The sequence below is a fragment of the Aethalodelphis obliquidens genome, unplaced genomic scaffold (genome assembly GCF_003676395.1).
Source record: "Aethalodelphis obliquidens isolate GAN/ISIS:26980383/991018 unplaced genomic scaffold, ASM367639v1 scaffold99, whole genome shotgun sequence".
NCBI classification, from domain to species: Eukaryota; Metazoa; Chordata; class Mammalia; order Artiodactyla; family Delphinidae; genus Aethalodelphis; species Aethalodelphis obliquidens.
Genome location: NW_020838043.1, coordinates 3291274 through 3307784, shown reverse-complemented (window position 1 = coordinate 3307784; position 16511 = coordinate 3291274). Strand labels below are relative to the sequence as shown.

Sequence of the window (16511 nt, the reverse complement as noted above, 5' to 3'; positions counted from 1 at the left end):
GCTTACCGGTTGGTCTGTACTGAATATTTGTTCATATTTGTGGTAACAACTTAAAAAGTACCTTGAAAAGGTAGGTCACATTTTCTAAGACATCATAAGTGCCCTGTTCGAGTTTGGACAGGAACGTATAGCTCAGAAATCGCCATAGCAAACCCCCAAATGATGGGTTCACCACCTGGTCCTCTTGCAAAAGAAAAGCACTCTGCTTGGTCACTTCCCCTGGTGGTCAGCTGTCCCCACACTCCCTAGTACCGATTTCCCAGAAATCATCCAGCATGGCTGTTTTCACGACCTTCTCTGATGACTGAAATATCACTAGAGGAGAAAGTGAGTGTTATTTGACCTCGGTATGGCTGTCAAGTGAGCCTCTGAGTGCCCCGAGGCAGGTCTCACATCCTCAACATCCCACGAACAGTATGAAAAGTGCTGTTTAATATTTACTAATAAACACCTTCTGCATGGAGCTTCAGGGGGACTGTTGAGAGGAAGCTCCATGGAAGCCGAAGCCCATGAGCACTCAGTTCTACCGCTGCTCGTTAACACCTCCCGAAGAGATGCGATCATTCTGCATGGCTGGGATTTCTGCTCAGAATTTCCAGCATCCCATAAGGCAGTTACTCTAGCAGGCTCGTCAACATCACAGTTTATGAGGTAACAGGAGAAAAAGAGAACCACGGTCTATCTCAGGGTAGAAGAAATGCCTGGCAGACCACGGTTAATGAGGGAAGCCGAGGAGACCGTCCCAGGGACAAGCCCACTCAAGAAGATGTCACATTCCAAATATCAACATCTGGGATAGGTGAGGTTTAGGCAGTCATTCACTGTTTTGTGATACTGGGAAGTCATGACCTCAAAGAGATTGTCTACTTGTAAAAAAAATCCTGACTTTTTATTGGGCAACAACTTACAGGCTTTGCTATACTAACTGCTGACTTTTTCATTTTACATATTGTATAACTAGTAACAAAAAAACTGGATGAGTAGCACACAAAAAGCCGTAATCAAGCTTCCTTTTAGTTATGTCGATATTGATTAAAGCATGTCGTGATGCCTGAACACTGTATTCAGAAATGACCACATGCCTTTTACAAGCTACCCATACCATACCTCACAGTTTCCTGCTTCTTCGTACATCTGGTAACGTGTGACTGCATGTTCTCAACAGCCATGCACTGCACGCTACATTGTTGAAGGACTGAATTTTGTTGTTTTCCTTGCAAGAGTGTGGAGTTTCCTTACGGTGGGCATGTTACTTGCAGGTCAGCTTGACCTGTCAAGGCTTGGTTTTGCGCTTCATTTAGGGTGGGTCTAGGGTAGCGCTATTCCTATGGCTAACTTTTCTGAGTTGTCAATTGGATGCCAAGTGTGTTCAACAAAGTTTTTCCATTCTGCTTGGCCAGAACTCCAACATCTCCTATCACTGGTGACCTCTGGGATATCCACTCAGCTCACAGCCCACCCACACACCCTCCTCCCCCAACTTACTTTCGGCCAGGTCTTGTGGAGTCTTGCCTTACTGATGCACAGCCTTGTGCTGTGGCCAAAGACTCAAGGGACCCTTATAGATAGACTTTTGGAGCTCTTTCTTTGCACAGCTCGTGCTCCTCTGCAATTCCCTGCCCTGAAAATTCCATCCACCTCGGCAGCCGTGAGTTACAGTCTCCGTTGATTCAATCCAATGAGTCTTCTGCTCTCTGTTTAGGCTCCAGTGCCCTGTGCTGCAATGTAGAAAGTGCCCCCAGGCAAAAAGCCAGGGTTGACAGGGAACTCACTTTATGCTTCCCTTCTCTCAAGGATCACATCCCTGTGCTGTGCATTGTCCGATGCCTCAAAACAGCTGGTTCATGTATTTTGTCCAATTTTAAAGTTGTCTATGGCAGGAGGTTAAATCTAATGCTCTTTACTCCATCATGGCTGCAACCAGAAGTTATATTCTCACCTTAAAAGCCTGTTTCTTTAATTAGACTGAATTTATTTTATTTTATTCTAGATAGAATAGAACTTTAAGCTCTATCTTTAAAAGTCTGAGCTATTTCAAGGTCTAATTCCCAAAAGAGGTCCTAGAGAAAGAATTTCTGAAATGAAGACACATACAAGGGATTTTAATTATCCTGGAGTTTCCTTTGCTAGTCATATACACTCTTCTCTAACAAGGAAGGCGGAATATTCCCTAAGGAAAAGCAGAGTTACTGTTAAACATCTTTATATGGAAAAGTTAAATACAATGCAGTAAGGTAGTGCCACCCAACCTTTTCCAGATAATGGCACCCCTATAAAATGATAATATTTTGATGACATGCTGCTGGAGGCCTGATGTTGTTGGACATCATCAACTGGGAGGCGGTGGGGGTTCTTCCACCCACCTAAGGCCCTTCCCACCCACCCAGGAGAGTTGAGGGGATCACTGTCCTATGCTCCTAGAACCCACTCAGAGCACAGGGGTTAGGAAATGCTACAGAAGTAACGTTTGAGTCCAGATGTCACTAAGAAATGAGAAAAAAGTTGAAACCCAATCTCAGTCCCCCGAAAGAGAACAGAGCTTTCACAGGCATCTTGAGAGGCAGGCAGACAGGAATCAGGGAGGCCTGAGGGGACTTTAATAGGAGACTACCCAGAGCGCAAGCCCCAAAGGCCTCCGGGCTCATAGACTGTTTCCCTCTTAGAAAAAGATGTTTCTATCCGGAGCCTCTTCAGAGAGCAGCACCCAACAGATGCTGCCATATTGGCCCAACTCCAGGGTCATCATTCACACTGGGCATGTCCTGGAGTTGTGGGACATGGCCGTACGGCTTGTCACAATGTGTATACAAGAACTGCTTACTGATTTCGTTATTTCATTTGCAGCTTATACAGTCCTAAGTCTTAGGAAATGTTTATGCTTTTAGCCTTTTTTTTTTCCTAATAGTAGAATGAAAGACTTTCTACCCCCTTAAATTCTACTTCAAAAATCAGTAATCATGTGAAAAGGAGATGTTTGCAGGGAGGGCCTTTCCTGGGTACTTATAATCTGGCTTTAAGAATGACCAGAGACATTAGGGCAGGTGGACAAGTCAAACACCAAATGCAAATCATCAAGGTGGCACTTTTGCACTTTTTTGTCCATTTGAATATAATCAAGCATGTGAAATTATGTAACAATATGTTTTCATAGAAACTTCTCATTTTCTACTTGTTACGTCATTTACACTGCAAGGACCACTTAATGCTAAATATTAGAAGCTGTTTCTAATGGCGCCTTCAGCTCATCCAAAGCTTATGGCTAATGGCATAATTTACCTCTCAAGGCTGTCCATCCTACAGCTGAGATTTCATTTTCATTTATGTTTAGGGAAATATATTGATTCTGCATCCAAATACATGCCTTTCTTCCATTAAAAGGATAGTAGATATAATACAAAATCATTTTGCTTCATTACAAACACAGTAGCATTGATAAAGCATCTTTCATTATGTTTTAAGAGCTGTTCTTAGCTCCTGCACCACCTCTAAGAGATACAAAGAAGGCTGTTAGGGTGAGGGCGGAGGAATCTTCATTTCCCAAATAAGCATCAGGAAGGAATAAAAAGTGAAGGGCATAGCCATGATCATTATGAAGGTCAAGAACATCCAAGCCAGCTGCAGCAGCTATTGGTGAATTCTTGCCTTCCATCTCCCTTTCTTACGAGACAAATCTACATTTCTTTTAAGTCTTTCTTTTAGGAAAGCTTATTCCTTGGCATGAAAATTTGTTTGGAGTCTTTTTCTCTATACACAGCAAATTTAGCTTCTAGGCCTGTGCAGTGAGTGAAAAAATATAATTCCCAGGTCAAATCTCAGTTCTCAGGCAGCTTATCTAAGTCCAGGCCTGACTAGTGGAATATGGCTGCACTCGTTCGCCACCCTGGGGAGAAAGTGGCACAGGGGTACAGAGGTGGGGTGCAGGGGACGGCTCTGCTATGGGAGATTCATGGTCTTGTCTTACAAAGTATATTCCCAGGAAGACTCAGAACAAAACCAAGGTCCTTGAAATTCATGCAATTACGTATCAAGCAATTATTTACTAAACACTGGGGCTCAGATGACCTTGTAAGAAAAAGAGACCAACCAACAAACAACATTCTCTCAATAGTATCTTTGCAGAGCAAAGTTTTTAATTTTGCCAGAGTCCACTGCAGCAGTTCTCTCTTTCATGGATTGTATAACAACTCTCTTCTCCTATGTTTTCATAATAACTTTTTTTTTTTGCGGTACGCGGGCCTCTCACTGTGGTGGCCTCTCCCGTGGCGGAGCACCGGCTCCGGATGCGCAGGCTCAGTGGCCATGTGGGATCTTCCCGGACCGGGGCACGAACCCATGTCCCCTGTATCGGCAGGCAGACTCTCAACCACTGCGCCACCAGGGAAGCCCTGTTTTCATAAATAACTTTTTAATGTCTTATGTTCTCTATGCAGATCTGTGGTCCATTTTGAGTTAATTTTTGCATAATGTGTTAGATTAGGTTAGGGCTTGTTTTTTTTTTTTTTTTTTGTCTAGGTATGTTCAATTGTACCAGCACCATTTCTTGAAAAGATTATCCTTTCTTTCTTAAATCTTCTTTGCACCTCTGTTGAAAATTAATTGCCTATATTTTCATGGGTCTGTTTCTAGACATTCTATTTCAAGGGCTAGCAAACTACATCCCATGGGTTAAATCTGGCCTGCTACCTATTTTTGTACAGACCTCAAGCTAAGAATAGTTTTTACATTTTCAAATGGTTTTTAAAAATCAAAAGAATAGTATTTCAAAGAATATGAAAATTACAGGAAATTCAAATTTAAGTGTCCATAAATAAAGCTTTATTGGAACTCAGCCACACCCATTCATTTACACCTATGACTGCTTTTGTATAGTTGAGATAGATACTATATAGTCCATAAAATAGAAAATATTTTCTCTCTGACCCTTTCCAGAGAAAGTTTGTGAAGCCCTGGTCTAGGATATGAGGATCCTTATCCACGCCAAATCTCGGGGGTTCTCTGAATGCCGCTATAAAGAAAATACTGTAAGGACAGAAGCTTTAAATAGAACCTCTGAAAGCCCTGAGGAAGGCAGAAAAGGAATGCATTTAATAGCCAGCTACCCTTTCGAACTAGGACTAAAATATAAAAGCCTTAAGTAAAACTATTCTTTTTTTTTTTTTTTTTTTTGTGGTATGCAGGCCTCTCACTGTTGTGGCCTCTCCCGTTGTGGAGCACAGGCTCCGGACGCGCAGGCTCAGCGGCCATGGCTCACGGACCTAGCCACTCTGCGGCATGTGGGATCTTCCCAGACCGGGGCACGAACCCGCGTCCCCTGCATCGGCAGGCGGACTCTCAACCACTTGCGCCACCAGGGAAGCCCTAAAACTATTCTTAAAAGGATGAATTTTACTGCACCATGTAGTTAACTATAAAATGGGGAAATTTTAAGTCTAAAAGGTATTTACTTTTAATGATATTTTCTTAAATATCTCTATGAGTCATAAACTGAGAAAAAACATTTGTAATGTGAAAGACGACAGGTTAATGTCATGAATATAAAGTATTTTTATAAAAATCAATTGGAAAATGACACATAACATTTTCAACCTGAGTAATCATTTAAAAAAATGCAAATGCCTATCAGATTAGCAGAGATTAGAAAGAATGATAATATCCAGGCATGACAAGGATAGGGAAACATTCTCATAGGCTCCTGGGGGGAGACTAAATTGGCACAATCTTTCAGAACATCACTTAAATGCCTTTAAAAGGCACTGAGGCATCAATACATTTAGCAATTGATCATCAGGAAATAATAACAACTGCTAACATTTATACAGAACTTACTAGGAGCCAGGCATTCCAAGTGCTTTACCTCCTTTAACTCACTTAATCTTTACAACACCAGGAGGTAGGTACTGTTATCATCCCCATTTCACAGATGTGGAAACAAGCTAAGGCACAGAGAGAATGAGCAGCCCGCCCAAGGTTACACAAGTAGCAGAAAGTGGCAGAAATAATTACGTTCATGAAGATCTACAAACAAGGTGATGACTACATGCAACATGGTGTAAAATAGGGAAAAACCAGAAACAAGCCAAATATAAAAGAGGATCGTGGTACTCCATACATCGGGATGCTAAGGAACCATTTAACCGTGCTGCCAAAGATAGGCAAGATATATTGGGGGCAAAGGGGGTAAGCAAAAGAGTGTATATGATATGACCTTATTTTTATTTTTAACTGTAATTGTGTGTGTGTGTCTAAAGTCTGGGAGAACACAGCTCAAATATTAAGAGAGGTATCTGACGGTGACGCAGTCACAGGTGATTCTGACTTTCCTTCGTATTTATCTGTTTTGTTCTCATTCTCTAAGAGTAAGTTTTACTTACTTAATTTTAAAGTATTACTTAAAAGTGCATCCCATGCCATCTCAGAAAAGTTTATTTTAATAAAATGCAAATGTGAATGTAAGACCTTTGAGATACTTTAAGAAGACAGGGGCTACACAACTACTGAATATAATAAATTACTTTCATCCTAAGAAAAGTTAAAATAAATAATACAGGGGCATTTCAGGGAAACTACTGACCTTAATTTCAGGAGAGTTCAATATACCAAGAGAGAACTCCCAGGCAACGATCATAACTTATCACAGCAATAGCTGTAATTTTTAATTTCTAAAGCACTTTCAGCCACAACGTCTCACTTAATCCTCACAACAGCCCTCTCAGAGTAATAGAAATAGAAAGAGTGAAGAGAGAAAACAGAAAGTGTTTCTCTAAATCCTTAAGACACCTGCAGAGTTTTCTGTGTGTTGCAGGAGAAGAACATCCCAGGATGCTGTAGCAAGGATTACTAATGTCCTGCTACTAAAGCACAGCACTTGGGAGAGAGATTACAATTAGGCTGAACGAACACAGGGTCCCTTTAGACAGTTTTATATAATTTGAGGAGGCATGTAAAGTTGAGAATCTGCATCAACTGCGAACTCATCTGTCTATGAGAAATCTGCAATCGTCAAAATTTCTGGGCGGCACTGTTTTGACTGTCTACTGGTAAACTAAAGCGAAGTGTTCTCCCACCGCCAAGTCCTACTTTCACCAACCTCATCTAATTTAAAAACTGTGTCTATGTGATGGTAAACACGCTCAGGAGGAAGAGTTTGGGTTTTTTGTGTTTTTTAAAAAGATTTTTTGATGTGGACCATTTTTAAAGTCTTTACTGAATTTGTTACAATAGTGCTTCTGTTTTCTGTTTTGGTTTTTTGGCCCCGAAGGCATGTGGGATCTTAGCTCCCTGACCAGGGATGGAACCCACAACCCCTGCATTGGAAGGTGGAGTCTTAACCACTGGACCACCAGGGAAGTCCCAGGAGAAAGAGTTTTGATCAAATGTGTTTCTGGTGTCAGGAATCTTCCCATCGGTCCTGGTGTCCAGGTTACGTTAAAGAGGAAGACAAAACAGCAACAAACTGTATTCCTTGGGATTTCTAATGCTCTGAGGAGGAGATATATTGTGACTGCTGTCCCCAGTAGGGACATATGCAGTCTAACAAGATGGGCTATACTGCAAGAAATACATCCTATGACATAAATGACTCATCTGCTGAACGCTGACATTTTTCAAATGTGTGTAAACCCAGATGATCCCAGACCTACACTTAACTTCTTCATTCACCCATAAAACATGTCCTTCTAATGGCTCTGTCAGTGTGTCATCACTTTCAGGGTGACACCTGCTAATTTACTCCTCATCCCTGAAACCACATTTAATCCTACACTTTAGCTCTGCTAAAAGCTTCAGCAGTTGAGAGAGAAAGGGTCAAGGCCAGCAATCTACATAGTTGATCGGCTTTCTTATACCAAGCTGAGAACCCTTCATGAGATTTCTAAAGCCACTTTCCTGTGGGGAGAGAAGCAAGGAAGTCTGGAAACATTTTTCTCATGAATAAATGTTTCAATTAATAAATTAATGGGAGGGAGGCAGGACGGGAAAATAAACATTAGAACAAACAAAAGAACATATCATCACAGAATGACTTAGGAAGGAGCTAGGGATGCCTTTTCTTTCTTTCTGTCCTTTCCCCCCTCCCCCTCCCCCGCCTCTCTCCCTCTCCCCCCACCCCTCTTTCAGTGGTGACAGCAAGCAGAAAACTAACCTGGGTCCGGAAGAACAGAGGAAAGCAAAGTAGGCTGTGGGCATGGGAAGAAAAGTGGGAGAGGAGGGCTTTAGGCCAAAAAGAAGCAACGTTAGCCCTGAGCTGAGCTCGGCATGTCCTCTGCACTACCAATCCATTTCTGTAGATGTGACAATGGAATCAGAAAGTCCTGCATGCTCCTGACCCTACGAGGTCAGAGACATGGACACAAAAATGTCGGAAACAGATGGATGGGGGAATGGCGTGGTAATACTGTTTTCCTAATAAAATAATGATAATGTCATTAATTTAAAAAGAAAATTGCACAGGCACCTGCCCTAGATATACCTGGTAACAGAGCGTGAGTCAATAAGTAGACAAGAGTCACCTCGGGGAGTGACTGAGCCGCACCTACCGCAAACATCCACAGCCCCACAGGAAACAGAGCAATCCCGCCCTGCCAGCTCCCACGTTCAGGGTCAGGAGACCCTGCCCTGGCTCGGCCACTGATTACTGTGAGGCCCTTGGGAAAGTCACTTCTGTGCTCTGGGCCTCTTCCTCCTTTGCCATCTGGACAGAACACCATGGTCCCGCCTAGCTCCCAGGGCTGCTGTGAGCATGCATGAAAAGGCGGGGTGCTGAGGGGTCCCGGACTCTTGCTGCCAGTTGCCCAGAAGGGTCCTGCGCTGGGAAGCTCTGGTCCTGCAGGAGCTATTACTATTTTTTGTTCATGATTCAGATTTTTTTTTAAGTTTATTTTATTTAATTAATTTATTTTTGGCTGCGTTGGGTCTTTGTTGTGGTGCGCGGGCTTCTCATTGCAGTAGCTTCTCTTGTTGCAGAGCGCAGGCTCTAGGCGTGCGGGCTCAGTAGTTGTGGCTCGCGGGCTCAGTAGTTGTGGCTTGCGGGCTCTAGAGCACAGGCTCAGTAGTTGTGGCGCATGGGCTTAGTTGCTCCGCGGCATGTGGGATCTTCCGGCACCAGGGCTCGAACCCGTGTCCCCTCCACTGGCAGGCGGATTCTTAACCACTACGCCACCAGGGAAGCCCGGAGCTATTACTATTAAGTTAAATGCTCAACCACTGTCTGGGAAAGGAGGGAGGAAAACATGTTGAGGGAGAGCTGGCGGAAGCTGGTGAGTTAGAATCAGTCCTAACTCTGCCCTCACAGCAGCAGGTCTAGCTCAGACATTTGGGGTCCCTGGTTTGATACATCCCTAAGAAAAGGCGAAATTCCTAGTTGGTATTTTTTCGTAGTGGTGACCGTCTACCTTTAGCTACTCCACTGGGTTCCCTCTTTCTTGAGAGGCGCATATATCGGTTTTCTCCCCCGAACATCAATGCTGTCCCCTTCTCCTTCCTTCCGACTCCACCACACCGTGACTTTAGTCAATAACATTACCTTTCTCTGTGTTTACCTTGATGTTGTCAAATAGACTTTATAACCATGAAGAAAGGGGGTTTCTGTTTGCTTTGTAACGGGTCAAAGACACAGCCACTCAGGGGAGCCTTCTGATAAGAAATATCCGAAGATCTTTGTTTACAGAGTGGTCACGTGAGAAGCCCTTCCTCCTAGGTTACCGGGGGCTGGGAGGAAAGGGCCATTGCTCTGAGGCCAGGAGGCTGTTGGCCAAGGGCAGGGACATCGTCCCTCTGCACAGCTGGGCTCGCTCTGCCCCAAGCGGCAGTGGTCAGGGCAAGGCGCATGCTTCACAGTAGAGCCTCGCCTGACCCCTTCTCCAGGGAGCTTCTCAGGTTGGAAACGAGACCCAGAGGCTTCTGAACCCTTTCAACCACGCTCTGAGCACAAATCAGGAAGGCAGGGATGGGGGTGGCAGGAACACAGACGAAGGAGCTATTTTTATTTTTTTAAGGAGCTATTTTTGAGTGACTGGAAATAAAAGCTAAACACAGGTGTGTTCTGCACCCGTGGACATGTTCCCAAATCCACAAGAATTCTATTTTATAAATAAACTAAAAAAGAAACCATTCGGGTTGCCACATTTCATCCTAGTTTCCAGGGACACACACAAATAGTTCGGGCCTTTGTGCATTATTTCAGGAACCGAGGAGGGCGTATAGGCACCTACTAAAGGTGTATGACTCATTTTCTAGAAAGCTATATGAAGTGACAATCTAGGGCTAAAAATGAGGGCAACGTCTGCCCTATGACTCCTGCCACAGCTCACAGAAGCAGGGCAAAGGGAAACCACCTTAAATGATTATAAAATGAAACCACCACCAGAATTTGGGGGTAAATCAAGAACGTCTACAGCAAAAGCCATCAAATTTAGAGAAGAGCTATTTCATCTCAACTCATAATACAATAAAGAGGCATATCAAAGTGCATATTAAACAAATCGTGGCGAAACTATCCACTCTGCAATAGGAAAAGCACACAGTCATCTAAATGAACTTCTGGGTGATACCTAAACTCAGAGCAAGAGTAAGACTTTTCTATAAAGCAGGGTTTGACAGACTCAGATTCCATCCTTCCCACCCTCAGCAGGCAAAATATTTATGGCATGTTTTCTTTCCAAATTCTTGCTGAAATCTCACCCATTGTGAATTCTTACCCACTGCAAATTCTTACCTATTTTAGGTATACACATATTTTACCACTGTTACCTACTTGATATCACAGCATTCCAGCCCCAGCTATAAACTGGGCCCAGCCACAAGAGCCCCTGCATTCCCATTTCTGAGGTCAGAGAAAGAGCGGAGATGAACTGACAATTCCTAGGATTACAGGTACCAGTGATGGACCCCTCCCTGCGAGAGGCACTTATACACAGCATCTTAGTACATCCTCACGGCTGCCCTGTGAGGTCGGCTTTAGGGTCTGTGGCCAGACCACGTGGCCGGATATCTAGCCCAATCTTACAATGAAGGAGAGAAAGTTACCAAAGCCCTTCGCTGGAACAGAGAGGTTACACGAGCAGAGGCTGTTATGGGATGATAAAAGGCAGGGGCTAGGGCGATAGGGATGCAGCAGGTGGAAACTGGAGCTGGGGAAAGCATCCCTCCATTGGTCAGCCCAGGGCTCTCCTGTGGAGCATGCTCTGTGGAAGGTGCTGGAGAAAGGAGGGATGAGGCCCTGGAGGTGCAGACCAGGGCCTGGCTCTGCCAGGGACAGAAGTGGCAGGGAGGCAGGAAGGCAGGATCCTCGGGGGCTGGCGCTGCTGGGCTTGGGGGTGGGGGCAGGGTGAGACCAGGAGGAGCAAGTGCCAAGATGAGCCACCCGGGCACTCTGGCCTGAGCAGCACAATTAGTGTGCGAGCCAGGACAAGGGACCAAGGGGACAGGGAGGGTGCCAAGTGCTCGCTTTGCAAGTGTAATTGTGATATCTGTAAGCTGCTTCACAGGTCCAGACTGCTTCTAAACACATTCAGCTGTGGAACTGGGGAAATCAGATGCAACCCTCAGGACACTCCTGAAAGCAGCCTTCCACCTCCGCCCCGTTCCTTTCTCCCTACTGTGTAGATAGGACTGGGAGAGAGTCCCTCTCTGACTAAATAAGCTCTTCAAGAAACTTCAATTCCTTTTATTGGACTGGATGTCAGCCTGGCAGGGAGGAATGGCATCATCAGAATGAACGTGTTCTCATCGTATATAATCAAATGACAAGGACTGGAATATAAGATGTTAAGGTAGAAATACATGTGTTCAGACAAGAGACCATCCGTGGTGGGCTTTTCTTTCCCCCAAACCTTAGTAAATGTTATTGTACATCCGGTTTTCAACTGAAAAGAGGGTGCTCCCCCAAACAAAAACAGGAAAATGAGGCCCCCCCATTACAAAGAGTGGCAGCTGTTTAATCCTCTGGTCACTATATCATCACGGGGAAAAGTGCTCTACCCCTTCCCCTGTGGTAGTAGAACCAAGTCTCTGTGCCAGTTATCAGAGTATTTTTATCATGCTTCACAGCCATTTCATGTATTTGGTTAAGGGTCTGATTTAAAATAGGAAATGCACCGTGCCTAGGAAAGCATCCCGGAGGAGGCCCGCCCGCAGGACAAGGGGAAGGGTGGCAAAGAAAGGACCGCTTTGCATCCTCAGCTGAAAAGCACGAGAAGGGCAGCGTTTCCCCTCCTCTGATTTCCTCCGGCCACATTCAACACCTACAGAGATGTACTGAAGTAAGTTCATGGGAGAATATTTTACAGGTGAAAAGATGGATGAGTTCTGGGGCCATCAGCAAAGCAGGGAATAGTGTACTAGTCCAGAAAGTCACCCTAGCATTGTCCAGCACACCACTTTCGATGGAGAGGGTGAGAGCGCCAAGCTTTCTCCCTAAAATAATCTGACCTTTGGCAATCTCCTTAACCTCTGGGGTCACGCATTCCCTGGCATCTATGGCTCAGGCTCTGAAAACACACAACCTCCATAGCCATTTCTTAAAGGTAACTGTCCTTGATTATAAGGTCATAAAGGGAAATCCTACCAATCACTTATGGACACACTCGGGGCCGGGGAATGGGGGATGGGCAACACCATGGTCCCTTGCCTCTCAGTAACGGCCAGAGACAACAGGACCCAGGGCCTGCTTCCCACCCTAAGCCCCTGTTCTCTTTCCCCTTTCCCTGCACCCTCCACCCTGTCAATGCTGTCCAGCCCCGCATGAACACAGGCAGCCACGTGATCCTCCAGTCACGCCAGTGCTAAGGGAATTCCACATTGCTTGCCATTTACCTGGATACAAGACTAAAAGCACCTTATACATCCTAAAGACTGCTCAGCTTTTTGTCGTAGTCAACCATCACAAAAACCCTATACTTCAGAGAAAAGGCCATATATTCCAGGAATTACTTAAACCATGGATCTTTCAACCACCCACTTGGTGAGTACCATTGCATGCAAGCATACACAGTACATGGTCCAGGCCCTGTTAAGCTGCATCACTTCATACAGATGTAGCCTAAAATCACTGCCTGTAGTGATAATAAAATCATCCGAGCTTCTCAGCCCCAGCAAGACGGGCAAGTTTCTCTCAGGCATGCTACCTGTCTTTGATCTGTACAGTAAACATTCTTTAAGCCTTTTCTGCCTGTGATGTACGACCTCGCCTTTTGGAAGCGCCTCCTTGGATACCTCATGGCACAGAGCTTTGCAGCCAGGGCTGCTGTGGAGGGCGGGCTCTCTGACCAAGCAGGCCGCCTTCCGCCTTCCGCCTTCCGGGTTAGCCCTTCTGGGACAGGGCCATGCAAATCTGCAGCTGGCTCCAAGGCAAACGGAATCTACTGGAGTTTCAAGTTCATTCATTCACCTGGCTACATTTGCCTTAGCCTGATTGAGAGGAAAGATGTACGATTCTTCCTTGGGAATGCAGGATCATGAAAATTAACTGCTTCAAGGGTTAAAATATAAGCGCGTACTATCCAGTCAACACCTCAAAGCGGTTCATAGTTTAGAAGGCAGGAGGGAACCTTTGTTTACCTTATTGATGAGAGTGACTATATCTCCTTCTTTGATTGTCAATTCATCGTCGTTCTGTGCCTCATATGGAAATATTACTTTGCAGTAATCCTTGGCTGTAAGAAGAAAAGAAAACACAACCCTTAAAATGCTTTATCTAATGAGCTGGCCCAGGAGGATATGTTACATTAACTTCAGAGAAAAGCACGCTTAACAGAAAGAACACAACTACTGCGTAAAGAAAGAAGGGTCACCCTCGGAAAACTACCCAAGATTGCTCATTTTTGGTTCATGCATATTTATTCTCATTTTTCCCTCAAAAATCACATGACATCATGAAAGCAAATGACTGCTTTGCTTCTCTCAGGCAGAACAGCAAAATAGGTTTCCTTGGTCTCAGAAAATAAATGTGTATTTTTGAATACTCTTTATTTTACATACCATTTTTTTAAAAGATATTTGCCATGTATTTCTTCTTTAGGTCTTTTTTAAAAAAATTAATTTATTTATTTTTATATTTATTTTTGGCTGTGTTGGGTCTTCGTTTCTGTGTGAGGGCTTTCTCTAGTTGTGGCAAGTGGGGGCCACTCTTCATTGCAGTGCACGGGCCTCTCACTATCGCGGCCTCTCTTGTTGCGGAGCACAGGCTCCAGACGTGCAGGCTCCGTAGTTGTGGCTCATGGGCCCAGCCGCTCCGTGGCATTTACATACCATTTTATATATTCTTCAGGTGAATGCATAAGTAGACATAATCTACAAAGAGCAAAAAGCTTAAGTTTTGCCCTGTCTTCTTCCACACATCACTGAATCAGAAACAGGGTATCTGTATGTTACAAAGCTGACACGGCACTCAAAACAATGAGAAAGGCTCCATTACGGTCCATCTTAAGAGACAGATGTCAATGGAGTTGTATGTGAACATGTGTCAACCACAAATGGCCAACAAATACTGACCAGATGCTCTTCGCACGCGTGTCAGGGGGGCGAACTTTTCAAATATGTCCCATGGTCTCTCTGTGGGAACCTGCCTACTCAGGAACCTACGACTGTTCATCAGCAAGGAAATGCACCAGCTTTCACCAAAGAGAGAAAAACACTAAGGCCACTCAAAATCCATTCAAATATGCCCTGAATTATATGCTTTTGAAAGGCTACCTGATATTAAAACCTTCTCTATGTACACAAAAGCACCTGTTTAGAAGACACTGAAAACATTTGTAAGGTATTTGGGAAACTAAGACTTAGAGAACAGGTTTAATGACACAGGACAGAAGGTGGAAAGAAAAATTCAAGAGAATTAGTATCTACCTGGACAGGTATTTATTAGTCTGCATCAAAGTCAACAACCCTAATGGCTTTGAACGGCATTAAATATTGCCCAACGATTAGGCCATTCCTGCAGACAGATTACAGCCTAGAGCTATATACATAAGTATCAATTACAGTGTTCCTAGAATAATTTTTATCACTAAAATGTGGGATTCTTTTTATTATGGTTAATGTCACATCAATCAAAGAGAGTGATATATAAAATCAATGCAATAAAAAGTCTATAATACAGACACACTGTGGTCTAGCGTTGGGATATGACAGAGAATAGGGAGGGGAGGAGAGACGAAAGGGGAGAGGGAAAGAGAGGGACTTACTTTGTTTACAGATGCTTTTGCTTTCTGTCCAATGGCTTGAAGATATCAGTTACACCCCCTATCCTAGTGCTGGAAACCTTCTGTCTTAGGTACTCTGGGAAGCTGATGCCTTTTGCTCCTTAACTCATGCTAAGAGGCACTAGTTCTAAATCCCATCAATACCAATCCGCCCATATATTCCTAAGCCCACATAGTTCCATCCCTCTTAAATTCGTTACAGCAAACCTCCCAAACTCTGAATTGGCCCAAATGTTCTAAAGGGAGGGAAAAAGTTAAGCATCTTTAAATTGGATAATGACAGCTCCTTACCAATTTTCCTACTGACTGTGCTAGTGAAATATGACTACCCAACCTCAAAACTTACAGCAACACTGAAATAAATACAGTATTATTGAAGAACTGCCCTGCAGAGTCCTGGCTTTAAGAATAATTTGTTGGATCAAAATCATGGAAACGTTTTACACAGAAGATAAGACATCCATGGCCAACAAAGAAGAGGAACAAGTCATGTTTTTATTCCTTTCCATCAAAAAAAGTCAATTACATAGAGAATGGACTTGAGGACACGGGGAGGGGGAAGGGTAAGCTGGGACGAAGTCAGAGAGTGGCATGGACATATATACACTACCAAGTGTAAAACCGATAGCTAGTGGGAAGCAGCCGCACAGCACAGGGAGATCAGCTCGGTGCTTTGTGACCACCTAGAGGGGTGGGATAGGGAGGGTGGGAGGGAGGGAGATGCAAGAGGGAAGAGATATGGGGACATATGTATATGTATAACTGATTCACTTTGTTATGAAGCAGAAACTAACACACCATTGTAAAGCAAAATTATACTGCAATAAAGATGTTTAAAAAAAAAGTCAATTAAGTGTGGTAGACATTGTTGGTTAACTTCCCGGCCACCATTTCCCATTCCCCTCCCAGTTCATAGAATCCTAATTTGCTCAGCCATTATACTCAGGAATAGGGAACACTCCCACAGCCCTAGGGATGAGTCAAGTACATCTAGGCAAATAATAATTTTTATAATCATTTAAAAAATTGAAGTATAGTTAATTTACAATGTTGTGGTAGTTTCAGGTAGACAGCAAAGTGATTCAGGTACACACACACACACACACACACACACACACACACACACACATTCTTTTTCAGATTCTTTTCCCATATAGGTTATTACAAAATATTGAACATAGTTCCCTGTGCTATACAGTAGGCCCTTGTTGGTTATCTATGTTATATGTAGTAGGGTGTATATGTTAATCCCAAACTCCCAATTTATCTCCCCCACCCCCACCATCCCCTTTCAGAACCATAAGTTTGTTTTCT

The 16511-nt window shown here is 43.9% G+C and overlaps 1 protein-coding gene across 4 annotated transcripts in view; it reads right to left on the bottom strand.

Annotated features, from left to right (window-relative positions):
• The window catches only part of SH3KBP1 (SH3 domain containing kinase binding protein 1), a 346493-nt gene that overhangs the window by 76478 nt on the left and 253504 nt on the right, over window positions 1-16511 (bottom strand). For all 4 annotated transcript variants that reach the window (XM_027096156.1, XM_027096157.1, XM_027096159.1 and 1 more), the window contains one exon: window positions 13555-13649. In XM_027096156.1, the coding sequence (XP_026951957.1) occupies window positions 13555-13649 (95 nt within the window). The remainder of the gene's footprint in view (window positions 1-13554; window positions 13650-16511) is intronic.